The 14,750-nt window shown below is 29.5% G+C and overlaps 2 protein-coding genes and 2 non-coding genes across 9 annotated transcripts; 1 reads left to right on the top strand and 3 right to left on the bottom strand.

Moving 5' to 3' along the window:
- The first annotated feature begins 24 nt into the window (after positions 1–24).
- LOC100650847 (methionyl-tRNA formyltransferase, mitochondrial) lies at positions 25–3,578 on the top strand. Of its 2 annotated transcripts, XM_003397540.4 has the most exons (7): positions 25–502; positions 594–791; positions 873–995; positions 1,107–1,285; positions 1,803–1,997; positions 2,108–2,197; positions 3,516–3,578. In XM_003397540.4, the coding sequence occupies exons 1-7, from the start codon at positions 264–266 to the stop codon at positions 3,554–3,556; spliced, it is 1,065 nt and encodes a 354-aa protein (XP_003397588.4). In that variant the 5' UTR covers positions 25–263; the 3' UTR covers positions 3,557–3,578. The 2 variants fall into 2 exon arrangements, with proteins under 2 accessions (XP_003397588.4, XP_048264955.1); XM_048408998.1 differs by lacking the exon at positions 3,516–3,578 and having other exon boundaries at positions 2,108–2,447.
- Positions 2,710–8,544, bottom strand: LOC100650729 (PHD finger protein 14). 5 transcript variants are annotated; one of them, XM_003397539.4, is made up of 14 exons: positions 8,251–8,542; positions 7,163–7,324; positions 6,830–7,072; positions 6,515–6,726; positions 6,269–6,423; positions 5,890–6,164; positions 5,364–5,819; positions 5,010–5,298; positions 4,649–4,886; positions 4,278–4,462; positions 4,076–4,214; positions 3,658–3,950; positions 3,469–3,577; positions 2,710–2,859 (listed from the first exon to the last, which is right to left on the bottom strand). In XM_003397539.4, exons 1-14 carry the CDS (start codon positions 8,291–8,293, stop codon positions 2,839–2,841), a joined length of 2,820 nt encoding a protein of 939 aa, XP_003397587.2. In that variant the 5' UTR covers positions 8,294–8,542; the 3' UTR covers positions 2,710–2,838. The 5 variants fall into 5 exon arrangements, with proteins under 5 accessions (XP_003397587.2, XP_048264952.1, XP_048264953.1 ...); XM_012311742.2 differs by lacking the exon at positions 2,710–2,859 and adding an exon at positions 2,877–3,182 and having other exon boundaries at positions 8,251–8,541; XM_048408995.1 differs by having other exon boundaries at positions 3,469–3,950; positions 8,251–8,544.
- Positions 8,545–11,393: 2,849 nt separating this feature from the next.
- TRNAD-GUC lies at positions 11,394–11,465 on the bottom strand. Its single transcript has one exon. It is a non-coding gene; the product is annotated as a tRNA-Asp (tRNA).
- A 3,043-nt stretch (positions 11,466–14,508) lies between these two features.
- Positions 14,509–14,580, bottom strand: TRNAD-GUC. Its single transcript has one exon. It is a non-coding gene; the product is annotated as a tRNA-Asp (tRNA).
- Positions 14,581–14,750: the final 170 nt, after the last annotated feature.

Here is a 14,750-nt window from a genome sequence, read left to right as displayed (position 1 = left end):
GTATTAAACTAACATAACATGACACTCGTAACATAGAGTAAAATATAGTTAAGACGAGAAAGTTCAATCTTAAAGATATAAAGCAAAATGTTACAATTTTGATGTTATAACTTAATTATTAAATCATTTCACGCTAAATATATGTTAGAATATATCATATGTGTATATATTATATTATTTTATCTTATTTGAAATATAGTTACACCTTTGGATTAGATAGTATATATATATGTTTCCGTGATTAAAGAGGTGTCCAATAAATTATGAAAACAACCATGTATTTAATTTTCAACCGTGCAGTGTATAATACAGCACCATTCTTATATTCGTTAAAAGAAGTAAATAAAATATTTCTTCTAACTTTTAATTCAAAAATATATAATAAGCATTATATTTGTTATAGTCAATCACATGAAAAACAGCAAAGTGCTGCATGGAAGATATTATTTTTTGGCACAGATGAATTTTCTGTCGAAAGTTTGAAAGTCTTGTATAGCAAATAGTAAGAATAATACTGTTATCTTTATATTATAAACCATTTATACCTTATATTTATAAATTTGAAAATTTAACACACATATTTTTGTGTATAGTAGATCTAAGGAACTGGAACGACTAGAAATTGTTACTGTCAATCAAAAAAAGGAAAATTCTGTCACAAAATATGCAAAAGAAAATAAAATTATTGTAAATAAATGGCCAATTGAAATTAATAAATCAGAGTTCCATATAGGAATAGTTGTTTCATTTGGTCATTTAATACCATCCAAAATCATAAATGCATTTCCACTGTAAGTTATTTTCTTGGAATCTTCAATTTATTTATGTATTAATGTTTCACGTATTGACATATATTTATTGTTCTTTTATAGAGGTATGTTGAATGTACATGGTAGTTTATTACCAAGATGGAGAGGACCAGGTCCAATAAGTCACGCGTTAATAAATGGAGATTCAAAAACTGGTGTCACAGTAATGAAAATAATGCCAAAAAAGTAAAATTCACTGTTATTTATTTTTAAAGATTTAGAAAGTTGTATTGTACAAGTATAAAAAAGAGAATATTCTAACATATTTAATATTATTTGAATTAAATATTATTTTAGATTTGATATAGGAGAAATAGTATTGCAGAGGGCAATAGATATTGATGAACATGAAACTCGGCCAGAATTATATACAAAATTAGCAAAACTTGGTGCAAATCTTTTAAAAGAAACGTTTGAAAATTTATTAGAATTATTAAAATCTGCAAGACCTCAAGATGAAGAAAACGTAACATATGGTAAATATACAAAATGAGTCATAAAGTATTACAAGCCATTTTCTTAAAAATTATTGCAAGTTCTGGCTTGCTTTTCTTTTTAATTAAAATGGAACAGAGGACTAATTATTTTAGGCACAACAGCTTTTGCAAAAGGAGATCTCTCAGCTCTCATTTTTTTCAAATAGAATGACATATTAATATTTTATTATATATAGCTAGTTATTGTTGGATTTAATAATATTTGATTGAAATATTCTTTTATATTTATTCTTTCATTACTTTTTACACAGTTCAAAAGTTACAAAAGTTACCAGCCACAAAGAATTTAAATTTAACAAATATAAGCATATTCTAGATTGAGAGTCATTTTATTAAATGTTGCACACAAAGGAAAGCAAATATATCTGCAATGTTGGTACCAAAGAAAATATTTTTTAACAGCTTTACATAAATCATCTTGTATATTTTATCATGGATAAATTATCGGATTATAATGATGCATGCATTATAAAGTATAGATCAATATAATTTTCAGCACCAAAAATAACGTCAAAAATATCTTTAGTTAATTGGAATAAGATGTCTGCAACAAATGTTTATAACTTACATCGTGCTCTTGTGGGTTTATACCCTTTAATTACTTCATTTCAAAACGCAAAAATAAAGTTATTTGATGTTCATAAAATTGAATCAGAATCAATAGTAACAAAATTTGAAGGAGCAGAACCAGGTAAATTTGTAATTTTATGTATACTTTTTGATATTATAATATTAAATAAAGTATTTAAAATATTAGATTATTAGTGAATATATATATTTATCAACATTTTGTGTTTATAGGAACCGTGATATATAATAAAAAGAATAATGCATTGGTTATAAAGTGTAAAGAAAACACTTTTGTTTCTGCAAAGCAAATAGCTATACAAGGTAAAAGTATTATGAGTGCTCTTGATTTTTCTAATGGGTATATATCTGGAAAAAATAAGACGAAAATATTATTTACTTCAATGTAACTTTCGAAATGAATGTTAATTTATTTTTAATGTAAATGTAATGTAATTTGTTTGTAATATAAAAAAATGTTATACATATATCATTGCAAATCAAATTTGTCTTAATATTTTATATAGAACTTATATTAATAATTACTAAATTATATCATAAGTATCAAAAGAGATTCTGAAATTGTATGATTCTTTAATTGTTTCTTACCTTCGAAAATATATGTGTATGTAGGATTCTTGATGAATATTAAATACACACACACATACGTATATATGTACATGTGTAGAAACAAAACATATATACACATATATGCATATTTAGAAATAAAAATTTAAAATTAAGCAAAATAACCCATTGAAAATAAATATTGAAAACTTCACTAAATATATGCAGAAATTTTAATATATATATTTAACAATGAAATTTGCAGTATGTATTTTCAAGAGATTTTTATGATTAGAGGAAAATTTTTATCTATATTCTGTATTTTTACAAAAAACAATATTCAATGTCTTAATTTGTTTGAACGTAGAATTATAGCTGCAGACATAAAATTGTTGATATTAAGTCTCAGATTCAGAGGCCTGAAATGAAAGAAATATTTTTACTATTACAGATTCTTTCTTTTATTGAATTAAATTAGCTTCAAGATATATTCCTAGTGACAATTTTAGATCAAAGATAAAAGTATCCATAAATAAGTTTTAGCCTAATTTGTTGCTTTGGCTGCTTCGAAATTATACGAAGTGTAGGTGTATTATCCATCTTTTATGAAGAATTGTTCCCATTTTCTTACAAAAGTGAGATTTTAAGTTTTTTTTCGTATTAATAACTAATTGCCATTCGATATTTCGTAAATGGAACGTTGTATTTGATTATTCAATAAATAAAGATGGCACAGCTTTTACTGAAAATAATTAGTTAATGTTAGCAACTAGTTATTAATAAGATTGTTTGTTCTATTTATTTTAAAATTATTAAGAGAATTCATAATTTACATAAATTTTATATTAAGGTACTTTATATTTTGTCACATACTAGTAGTATCTAGATATTCTATGAATTATGTTTCACTATCTATAAATCAATCTTCGGTTTATTTTTTCTTGTGTTGACTAAATAAAAAGTACCTTAACAGTATATTTTGGGTTAATGTTGCAATAAATGTAAACAACAAAACTTGATTAACTTACACTCGGATCGCAGTCCGCACAATGCCACGAATAGCCTCTTCTTTTAGGTGATTTTTTAACTGGTGGATCAAGACAGGTGAAGTGGTAGCATTTTTTACATTCATCACACCTGAGGTACGAAAAATGGTGAATTCATATATCCAGCATATATTTAAGAAATAAGTATTTGATATATTTATGTAAACTAACATGACGAGATTTTGACTGGTACCAGACATATCACAGACATTGCAATGTGTCAAAAGGTCTGTATCTTTTCCTCTTTTTCCATTTCCTGTAGATGTTCTACTATTTGTATTATTAGTAGATACATTTGCTGTTACAGGAACAGTATTTGAAGGTAAAAGTGGAACAGGTGGAGGTGGTGGTAGTTTAGGTAATGGCGGTGGTGATGTAATTTCAGTACTAGTAGATGTGGCAACAAACATTTGTGGACTTGATTCTGATGCTACATCTCCTTCTGGTCTTGGAATTGGTTTTATCTATTTAATAAAAATATTATGAGGTGATATACATATACATACATACATACATACATACATATATATATATATGCACATACACATATTACAGCACTAAAGTTTATGAATAACTACAAATTGAATACCTTTATTGTGATTCTTCTATGAATTTCTGGTTGACTTTGTCCTTCAGGATTTTCCACATCAAGACTTTTTCTCTTATGTTTGCGTTTTCTTTGCTTTATACCCGTAATTGGATCAGGCGTATATCTTTTATGTTTCTCCCTAATAAAATTCGAAAAAATGTTATGGTTCATATTTATATGAAGATATACATATTTTACATACCTTCTTCTTTTTTTTGCACTTCTCTGTGAAACAGATTCTGTACCATCCGCTGAAGCTACCATATATTCAGGCGAACCTTCTCTTGTTATTGTCACATTATTAATAGGTTGTTGATTATATATTGGCTCACTTGATTGAATGGGAGTTGAAGACGGAGGTTGTGGTCCAACTGGTTTTATAGTTACCTATATATTAGACAATAGAATATATATATTGGTTTGGCAACTAAGTGATTGCGGATTTTGTTATTAGGTGATATTGACAAAATTCGCAATCACTTAATTGCCAACCCAATATAATATATACATTCTTTATATATATAATATAAAAAAACAAATTTTTCGAAAGAACATTTAACAATATGTATTTACTTTTGGTGTTGTAGGTGTTTCAGGCGCGGTTGCATTCGTTATACTATTAAGATTGGCGGAAGAATTTTTGGATGTACTAGGCGTTGTTGGCGTTGTAGGTAATTGTATTTCTTGTGGTGGTGTTGGTGTTGATGTTAAATTCAAATCATCTTTACAATGTCTTAATTTACGTGGGGCTGAGGTATCAACACGTTCAACTTCTGATCCAGAAGATTCTTTGTCACATTCAGAACATTGCCTACATTGGAAAATATGGTATACATTGTATTTATATATAATTTTAATACAATTTTATACATTGTATTTATAAATAATTAATAAATAGAATACATCATTATTTATATAGACATAATATACATACCATCCCATAAGTTTCGTTTTTTTCGGCATACGTGATAAAGGTGGACTAAGACATGATAAATGATAATGAAGATGACATGTGTCACACTTTGCAAGTAGATGTTGATTTGTAGACCTCCTACATATTCCACATTGATGCCTTAATGTCAGTTCGCCTTTATGATTTTGATCTTGTGCTTGACTGCTTAACACTCTACCTTCACGTACTCCTTCTGTTCCTTTACCAACAGGTAAAGGAAAACCAACACCCATTTTCAAAGCCGCTGCAGTAGGTACACCTAAACCTGTACCTATTTAAAAATCATGATATATTTGTTTCTTTTTGTACATCTAACTTACCTAAGATCTAACTTACCTAAAGTTGGCGCTATTCTTGGTTTTGCTAAATCAGTTATTTGTGGAAGAGGTTTTACATAACCACTACTCTGAAGCACTTGGTGATACATTTCTATCTTTTCTTTTATTGTTACATTTATTCGGATCTGTTCTTCATTATCTTTCATTACTTCATCATATCTTCTATCTAATCTTTGTTGTTCGTTAAGCAATTGAGAATTAATATCAAGAAGTTCTTGTAGTCGCCTTTTCATAGATGTGACTCGCAAATTACGATCTAAATAATAACCAATGAATTCTACACTAAAAGCAGGTGGAATATGCCACTTCTTCCTAACATCAACCAAAGCTACAAGTTGTGCTTCTTGAGCTTCCAATGCAGCAGTATCAACACCCATGAGTTCAGCTTTTCTTGCTAGTTGCCGGCAAGCCGAAGCTGAAGTAGTTAATAATCGAGGCATTTTTTGTGTTGGCACTACAAATAATACATAAATATTTTATGTAATATTTTACGCTTAATTAACGGATGTAGTTAATTAACATACCCCATGGTGGTGGCCTAGAGGCTTTATGAGCCAAGTATTTATGCCTATGTTTTGCTAATTTTCTTTGTATTCTACGCTGTTCTTCGGTGTCTAAATGATTAGGTTGTTTTAATAATTGTTGTCGGTATTGCGCTCGTAGTTGTAACGCCAACCAATTGCGTCTACGTCTACGAACAAGTGTTTTATCAGAATGAAGTTTACAATGTGCATAAAATGGGTCAGCCTGTTCAACTTCTTCACAATGGGCTTCAGATAACAGTCCTTCTCTTTGCGCACTACAAAAACATAACAATATGTCTTTTAAGTTGATTCTAAACTTTGTTGTACTGTGTTTTTATTTATATTGAATAGTTTGATTGTATTTACAACTGATTCTTACCAAGTGACATGAAAATATGTATGACACATCCCTGCATCACATTCTATGCACACACCAGTACGGGCAAAACGTGCATCTTCACATAAAGAACATTGTTTTGCTCCCCATTTACTATAAGCCATTTCAAACAGTGTTACACTTGATAAGCGATCAACCTAAATAAACATATATATATATATATATATATATATGTATACTTAGAAATAATATTAACCCATATTTAACAAAAATTAAAGGTTTGTGTACCTCCCCAAAAGCAACACCAGGTACATAAAGTGCACATACTAAATGTACCCATTTACCTACATCAGTCTCTTTAAAAATTCCACCTTTATTAGGACAAAGTTCACAGGATGGATCTTCAATTCCTGCACTACAAGCTTCACAAAACCACGGTGCTGACTGACATAAAGAATCAGTACTTGAAAAGCTTTCTACATCAGATACACCATAACATCCTTAAATAAATTTAATTAAAAAATTATGTTTACCAGTTACTTATCAATATTTATGATTATAAATAAAATTTAAATTACAAATTAAAATGTTAAAAATTTTTACCTTCATGCACACTAACACCACATCCATCACATTCAACAATTTCATTAACATCATCACTTCTGTCTCCTAAGCAACCACAACAAATTAACATTTTATTTAATTTATCTTCAAGTGAACCTCCTTTTAATGCTTGTTGCCTAGCTTGTTCAATCACATCTCCTACAGTCAAGTTAGGATTTTCTTTTTTTTTCAGTAATGGATCTTCCAAAGAATCATCAGATTGCTCCGATACATCTTCTTCCTCTTTCATAAATGCAAACAAATTTATATTAGTTAATTTCAAAACAAATGTTCATAATATTATGTTTAAAGATCATCATCAGTATATTTTACCTTTTCCAATATCATTAGAATCCACTGAATCGTCATCAGATTCTTCACAGTGATCCTCAATTCTGAAATCACTATCATCAGAGCTTTCACCTAAATCAAAATCAAGTAAAGATTGTGCTGATCCTACAGGCTTAACCCTCCTCTTTTTTGGATCCCTTTCAACTAAAAAGAATTATTTTATATAATAATTTGTTATTTATATGTTAAATGTTTCATCAAAAGGAATAAAATACAACAATAAACATTTTTCTATCAACAACATACTTAATCCGAGGGATATGCACTCCCAAAAAGGTATAAAAAATTAATTTTAGGTTATGTACTTAATTCACGGTAAATACGTACAAATGCTAGTCATATTACTCTTAAAGCAACACTTTTGTTTAATTTCAATGGTAAAATTTCATACTTTTTTTCACATAAACTTAATATTTCTTTTAAAGATTCTGACACATTCATATACCGCTGTATAGTTTTTAAATGTCTTCGACTATGTATCAAACTCATCAAATCGTCAATGTAAAATACTGACGTATGCGTAATATACGACGCCGGTTTCGTGTATTACGATTACGATAATTATTTTATGTATTCTTTTATTTTTGTTCATCGTTTTAAATAAGCTATTATTAAAGCATTAATTATTTTTTAAATAAAAAATTAAAAAAGGAGATATTATCATAAAATTTTGGAGAAAAAAATTATGTGTATTAAAGTAAGCTTATAATATATTTATATTGTAAAATTAATAACATTGTGCAATTTATTATTCTAAATTTAATTTACTTATTAATTAAACAAGATTTTTATATTTATTTCAATTATGCATGTATGTTTAAACAGAATACATACATAGAATTAAAATGTAAACATGTTTTATATAGCATTAAATCTTTAATTGATTTTGTTTAGATTCTAAATTAATATTATGAAATAGGGAGAAGAAAGACAAGATTACAGCTAAAATTATTTAGAAATTTAAAAAAAAAATTGAAACATAACAATTTCAGTAGTATATCTGATAAAAAATGATTATTTATGTTTGTTTATCACATTAAATATTTTAACAAATTGTTTCCTCAACTTACTCATTGTTTTATATAAAAATCCTACATCGTCTTCCTGAGACATTCTTGGCACAAGTTTTCTTCACTTTATGGTTATTATGTATACATATATAAAATTTAATAACTTCTTTAAATATATTACTATTAACATATAAAAATTAAAAGTTTATGATATACATGATAATTATATATTATAATGGCGTACATGCTATTTCATATTTATATTTTGAAGTCTCTTAGTGAATTATTTAACTACTGTACAAAATTATGAAGAAACTTCCTTCGGTAATATTATCCTTCCGACGCTATGTTTCTACCCGAATCAGAATCCAATCGCCATATTGAATCCCGAAATCCTTCAGCGGGAACTACAATTAATCTATTTAAGTAATTATTTATTTATAATGATCATTGTTGAATATATTCAATAATTAGATGTTAATTTTATAGATAAAATTTTATTTTTTATTTTATTCCAAATTCTCTCAACTGACTATATATAAAATGCAAATGTTTACAATATATGCATAATCATATTTTTACTATAATAATTAAAAAAATGGATCCTAAATAGAGATTTGTTTTACTTATTAAATACACTTTACTTTAAATAGTTTATATATTTTCATATATTTTATATGTCTCTATACCTTCAAATATCTCATAAAAATCTTTTATAAATTTAATTCATTACAGTTTAAATCTACTAAATGTTATAACTATCTTTTTATTGTAGACCTTTCATTTAAACTATATGATAATTAAAACAATATGGAAAAATATAATTATATTAATAATAAGAAATATTTAATATAATAAGAGGAATTTACAAATGCATATTATACATAGAACTCACCGAAATCTGACATTTAAAGAGGAATATTGATACTGAGAGAAGCTTAAATTAAAATAAACTAAAGAGTGCCGCGTATTAATGAATGATAGTAATAAAATAATTAATACCAAATTGTAATGCATCTTATATTAACATTTGGATTCTCAATTTCTACTAAACCCAATTCAAATATTGAAAACGATAAAAATTCAATTAAAGATAAGGTTAAAAAGAAAATAATACGTCAACGTAAAGAGAAGGAAATAAGTAAGGATACATCTGAAATTACAGAATCTTCGAAGAATGTTATATATGTAGATCAAATATTAGCCGAAATACACGTGGAATATGATCTTTTTCCAAATTATAATTTCAAATTTGATTGTCGTTGTTGGGAAAAAGCAACAAAGGTATATCATTTTCTTTTAATATATAACGAGAAATATTATAAAAATTTATATATATACAATATATATTTCGGACTCTTTGATATTTTAGTAAACAAGTCCTGTATGTAGACATTTCAATAAATTTTACTTTACGATATATATATACAATACTAGAGAAATTACTTTCTTACGATATTAAAAATTTTGAGTAATTCTTATAATAAATTAAAAGTAATGGACAATAACTTTATTTATAAATAGAAAATTCATTTATGACAATTTATGAATGTTTTTTTTGCTATAAATACTAGAATCTAACGTTAAAATTTAAACATAATATAGCTTTCTTTATCTTTCTTTATAGATCTATACTGAAAATGATGATTTTTGTTTAAGATCAATACCATGTCCAATAAATAAAGATACATGTTGGGTCATATTTTCTATTCATCATTTAGTTCACTTAAATGAAATTCAATTAAAAAACTTTTTTAACTATGTAATTAATTGTCATATATTTTGTGGAAAACAAAAATTTTCTGAAAGGTAAGTCACATTCGATGTATGTACGTAAATTTTAAAGTAACAATTAATTGAAATACAATATTTCAAATCAATAATATTCCAACACATGTATTTAATAATCATGAAATTACATTTTTAATTATATTATGATAATTATATAGTTTATTTTAGTGACTTTTTATAAATTTTTAATAACTTTGTACTATTTAATTAAAGATTGCTAAAGAATGCTTACATTGGGTTGTCATTAAATTATTCATGCAATAATATATTTAATTGTACTACATACTATTATTGTTTTAGCTTCTTCATTTCCTATATTTATTTCATAGAGCTAAAAAAGATCAAGTAAAAGGATTTTATATGGATGATAAATCCATTAATGTAGGGCAGGAAGAATTTCTTGAAATATATCCCCTTAATTTGTATCATTCCAATTCTGTTAAACCTTCAACTCCTCCACTTCCACAACCTATAATAATTACAGATGAAGTTCATAGTGATTTTAGTATTACTACATATCTTGATGTAATACCAGGTACATATTAAAAAAATACAACTTTTATATAAACAAATAACTTGCAGAATACTGTATAAATAAGAATTTTAAAAAGAAAGATTCATAACAAAATAAAAATTTAAAAATTTGTATTAATATTATTCATATTTAAAAAAAAATTCATTAGACAGTATACATGAATATATATTTCGGAAAATGTTAAGAAAAGGACGTTTTCCATCTGAATCTTTAAAGCTTGAATTTATTGCCACAAATTCGATTGAGAATGAAAGGAAATCATCGCCAAAACAAACTAAAAGATCTACTCGACAGAACCAAATTAAAAAAAATGAGAAGGGAAAACAAAAACACAAAATAGATACATATGAGATATGTTTACCTGCCGAAACTTTGTTTTCTGGTAATTTTTACATTTTATACGTAGTTTATAATTTATAATTGTTAGATTTATTTTCCAACAGATGAAAGGCTCTATAGTATAGGGACTAAACATAATTTGTGTGCTTATATACGTAATTAATGCTGTTAATTGTTATTCCCAATAATTATATTTACAAGGTCAGCAATAAACCTAAACATCAAAAAGTATAACAGCAAACGTAACAGAAAATTATAGATTAGAGAAGGTTCATTTGCATTATTTATATATTTGTCTATTATACATTGTACTTAATGTTACAATATTTATGTTATAGTAAACGCAATCGTTTATACCTTAGTCATGATTTTTGTATAGAAAAATGGCAAAAAAATACTATAAAATCGGTGTCAGTAACATAGTAAAGAAAGAAAGGATTGAGATAAGATATATATTATATTAAGTTGAGATCACATACTAATTTTTGTATAGGTTACTTAAAAAATTATTATTATAGCTAAGAATGAAAAAAATTTTCTCCCCGGCGGGGAATCGAACCCCGGTCTCCCGCGTGACAGGCGGGGATACTGACCACTATACTACCGAGGACCTTACGATTATTCTCCATTTAAATTTTAATTAATCTACCAACCAATATACTGATGAAAATTTTTATAATTTTGTACTTCTCGAAAATATCTGTATTATAAAAGTAACTTAGTATCACTTAGTACACACATAAATTTACGAAATTCTTCTTACAAAGTATATATCTATTCATCTATCTATCTATCTATCTATCTATCTATATATATATATATGTCGAAGATGGAAGAACGCCGGAACCTCTCCTTGGATTCTCGGGAATACCGTAATGTCGTAATTTAGATTAAACAAATATCACTCCGATTGTTCGAGATTTATGATAGTGAGCTTGGGCTCGAGGCGACAACCAGTCGCCGAACATAGCTGCGGTCAAGGGATGTACGTTTTATCTAACAAAGGCACAGGTTACTTCGTGAGTAACTCTATAGCTCTCCTTTATAGCAAGGTTTCCTCCTCGCAAGGTTGGGCAGTTAGGCGTGATGTGCCCCTCCTCGTTACACCTGTAGCAGGACACCTTCGAAGATGTGACAGCCCGGTTTTCTCCTGGTTTTCGTTTGCGCTTCTTCGCCTCCAGTCTTGTCCTCTCGCGGCACTCAGATGCTCTATGTCCGTGCCTACCACGGTGGTAGCACTTGTGTCGGGAGTCGAGAGGCTTATGCCGTTTAGCTTCGGGACCCGCGGAGGAGTTGCTTACTGAAGACGCCGGCCTCTTCACAGAATCGGAGAGCATTGTCATTTCGCCTGTGAACTGGTCCTCGGTCTTGATATCGCTTGTGAGTGCTATCCGTAGGACGCGCTGGTCCTGTGAACCTATATGAAGGAGCACGGCAGCGTTGACTATCTCGTCCTTGGTACACCTTTCCCACCTCGCCATCAGGAAGGAACGTAAACGGCTGCTGTAATCTCCCAGGGTTTCACCCTCCAGTCGTGCTTGATTTTTCATCTTCCATAGCGCCGTGGCAGCTGTTTCTTTCCCACCAAAGCGTGTAAGGAAACGGTCTTTAAACTTTGGCCAAGAGGAAATTTGAGTAGCAGGTATCTGTGTAAGCCACTGCGCTGCCGAGCTTTCTAGAGCGGCACTCAAGGCACAAAGTAGCGCATTGCCTTGCAAAGGTTTTTCTTCCATGATCACGTCGACAGTCGCACACCATGCGGCTGGGTCAGAGCCCAAGCTTCCCGGGTTAAAACGTGGTAGCGAAAATTTTTCAAGTTCCACCCCATCTTTCTTTGTTAGTGTATGAAATACGTCACGCATGAAATCCATTTGCTGTTTCATCGTTGTTAACAAGTCCTTGTATCCCACTTCTGATGTCGGATTGAAGTCAGGATTAAGGAGATGGGCGTTTAATGAATTTTCATTAGAATTAGCCATTGTCGTGATACAACGAAGAGTTTATTAGCACAGGCTTATTAACAAGATTAAGCACTCGTAGCACTAGTGATAATGACCTTAGGTTCAAACGAATCCGCGGTCACGGGATGATAAACGTATGTTATCGCACAGTTCAAGTCTAACTCTTTGTTAACTAGACGTGAGGTATTCACTGGTTATAAGATAGTACTGTCACTCGTCAATGAGATCACACGAAAGAATGACTCTCCGTCTCGACGATGTCGTCGAGGAAAACTATATTGGGTGGGTCTAAGGATATGAGATCCTCGGATTCGTCAAAGAAAGCTTTCGTTCCAAAGGTGAGGGAAATTAGCGCTGTTGCTAATTGGTCAATCTCCATATCCTCCTTGAGAGGAGGTTGTTGACGGGGGGCATCGTTCGTGGAAGATAGGTTTCTCCTATCTTCCCGTAGTTGCAACAAAGACTGCTTGTCTATATGAAGGACTTTGCTTGACTAAATCTTAAGATTTATTGCGGGTCCTCGCGTTAGCTAAACATATACTGCGGAGGTATGTTGACATCTGGAGATCATCTTACCCGGAGGATAGAATGTGCATGTGGCGAGCCACGGGACAGAAACCATTGAAATATTTACTGCTGCGTGTCGCTGCGACTATTTCTTTTAAGGAGAGGTATAGAGTTACTCTGTGCCTTTGTTAGATAAAACGTCCATCCCTTTGACCGCGGCTACGTTCGGCGACTGATTGTCGCCTCGAGCCCAAGCTCACAATTATAAATCTCAAACAATCGGAGTGACATTTGTTTAATCTAAGTTACAACGTTATGGTATTCCCGAATCCAAGGAGGGGTTCCGGTGTTCTTTCATCTCCGACATATATATATATATATATATATATATATATGTATATATATATATATATATATATATATATATATATATATATATATATATATATATATGTCGGAGATGAAAGAACGATATATATATATACGAAGAAGAAAGAATGATATATATATATATATATATCAGTGTTTATACTGTGTAGGATTGTGGACAGGGGGAATAAATGGGGCATTAAATAGATATACATTAAATATATAACGGGTGCCATTATCCTATAGTTCTGTAGGCTAAGCAAGAGGGTGCACGGACCACATTTGGTTTGCACGTCGTGCTGCTTCGTTACACCTGCTCAAAGATCCTCAGCTTTTCAATGTGTACTTGCGATACTGACTACTCTATTCTGAAAACGAATGTTTATTGTACCGGAATTAATACAGTATTTATAAGGGTTTTAAACGATAAAGGAGTTTATAAGGTAATTTTAGGAATTAAAAGAGCATTTTATTTAGACTATGACTTCTTTCGTTTGTACAATGTGGCACAGGAACTATATAATCAAATTTCTGGTTCGTATACTGAAATAATGTAAAACTTGTCGACTACAGTTGATTTATTAGATCTAAAATGACTAATTATAAGGTAACTGTACATAAAATCCATACTAACTTATACTTTATATAATAGAACTTAAGAAATGCATTTATACATGAGGTAGTTATTTTTGCCTTTGATTTGTAGTTTGCACAATACTTTGAAATATATCCAAATAATATGAAGTAACTTATTTGTAAAATAAAATAGGATTATAAAAAAAAAGGAAAGTATGAACAAAAATGCAAAAATTGAAACTCCCCGTCGGGGAATCGAACCCCGGTCTCCCGCGTGACAGGCGGGGATACTGACCACTGTACTAACGAGGATTTTTACGTCTCGCGTCCTTATTTTTCGAGAATATGTAACGTAACTTAGTATGCGTATTTTATTTAGTTACTTATTAATAATATGTAACGTAGTTTTCTTTTTAACAATCATTCGTACGGCCGACATCTTTTTATGTCACGCCAGTGCGAGTCTAACTAGTCAAACTATT

The sequence above is a fragment of the Bombus terrestris genome, chromosome 9 (assembly GCF_910591885.1).
Source record: "Bombus terrestris chromosome 9, iyBomTerr1.2, whole genome shotgun sequence".
NCBI lineage: Eukaryota > Metazoa > Arthropoda > Insecta > Hymenoptera > Apidae > Bombus > Bombus terrestris.
The sequence above is the reverse complement of the archived record's forward strand: the minus strand, read 5'-3'. Positions and strand labels throughout refer to the sequence as shown.

Bases quoted from the DNA above. Each gene is read 5' to 3' on its own strand.
- LOC100650847 (XM_048408998.1), top strand. From the start codon at position 264: ATGAAAACAACCATGTATTTAATTTTCAACCGTGCAGTGTATAATACA. The intron at 996-1,106 runs GTAAAATTCACT...ATATTATTTTAG, and splicing joins ATGAAAATAATGCCAAAAAA to ATTTGATATAGGAGAAATAG. The intron at 1,998-2,107 runs GTAAATTTGTAA...TTGTGTTTATAG, and splicing joins ATTTGAAGGAGCAGAACCAG to GAACCGTGATATATAATAAA.
- LOC100650729 (XM_048408995.1), bottom strand. From the start codon at position 8,293: ATGTCTCAGGAAGACGATGTAGGATTTTTATATAAAACAATGA. The intron at 5,820-5,889 runs GTATGTTAATTA...TATTATTTGTAG, and splicing joins CTCTAGGCCACCACCATGGG to TGCCAACACAAAAAATGCCT. The intron at 4,463-4,648 runs GTAAATACATAT...TCTAATATATAG, and splicing joins AAACACCTACAACACCAAAA to GTAACTATAAAACCAGTTGG.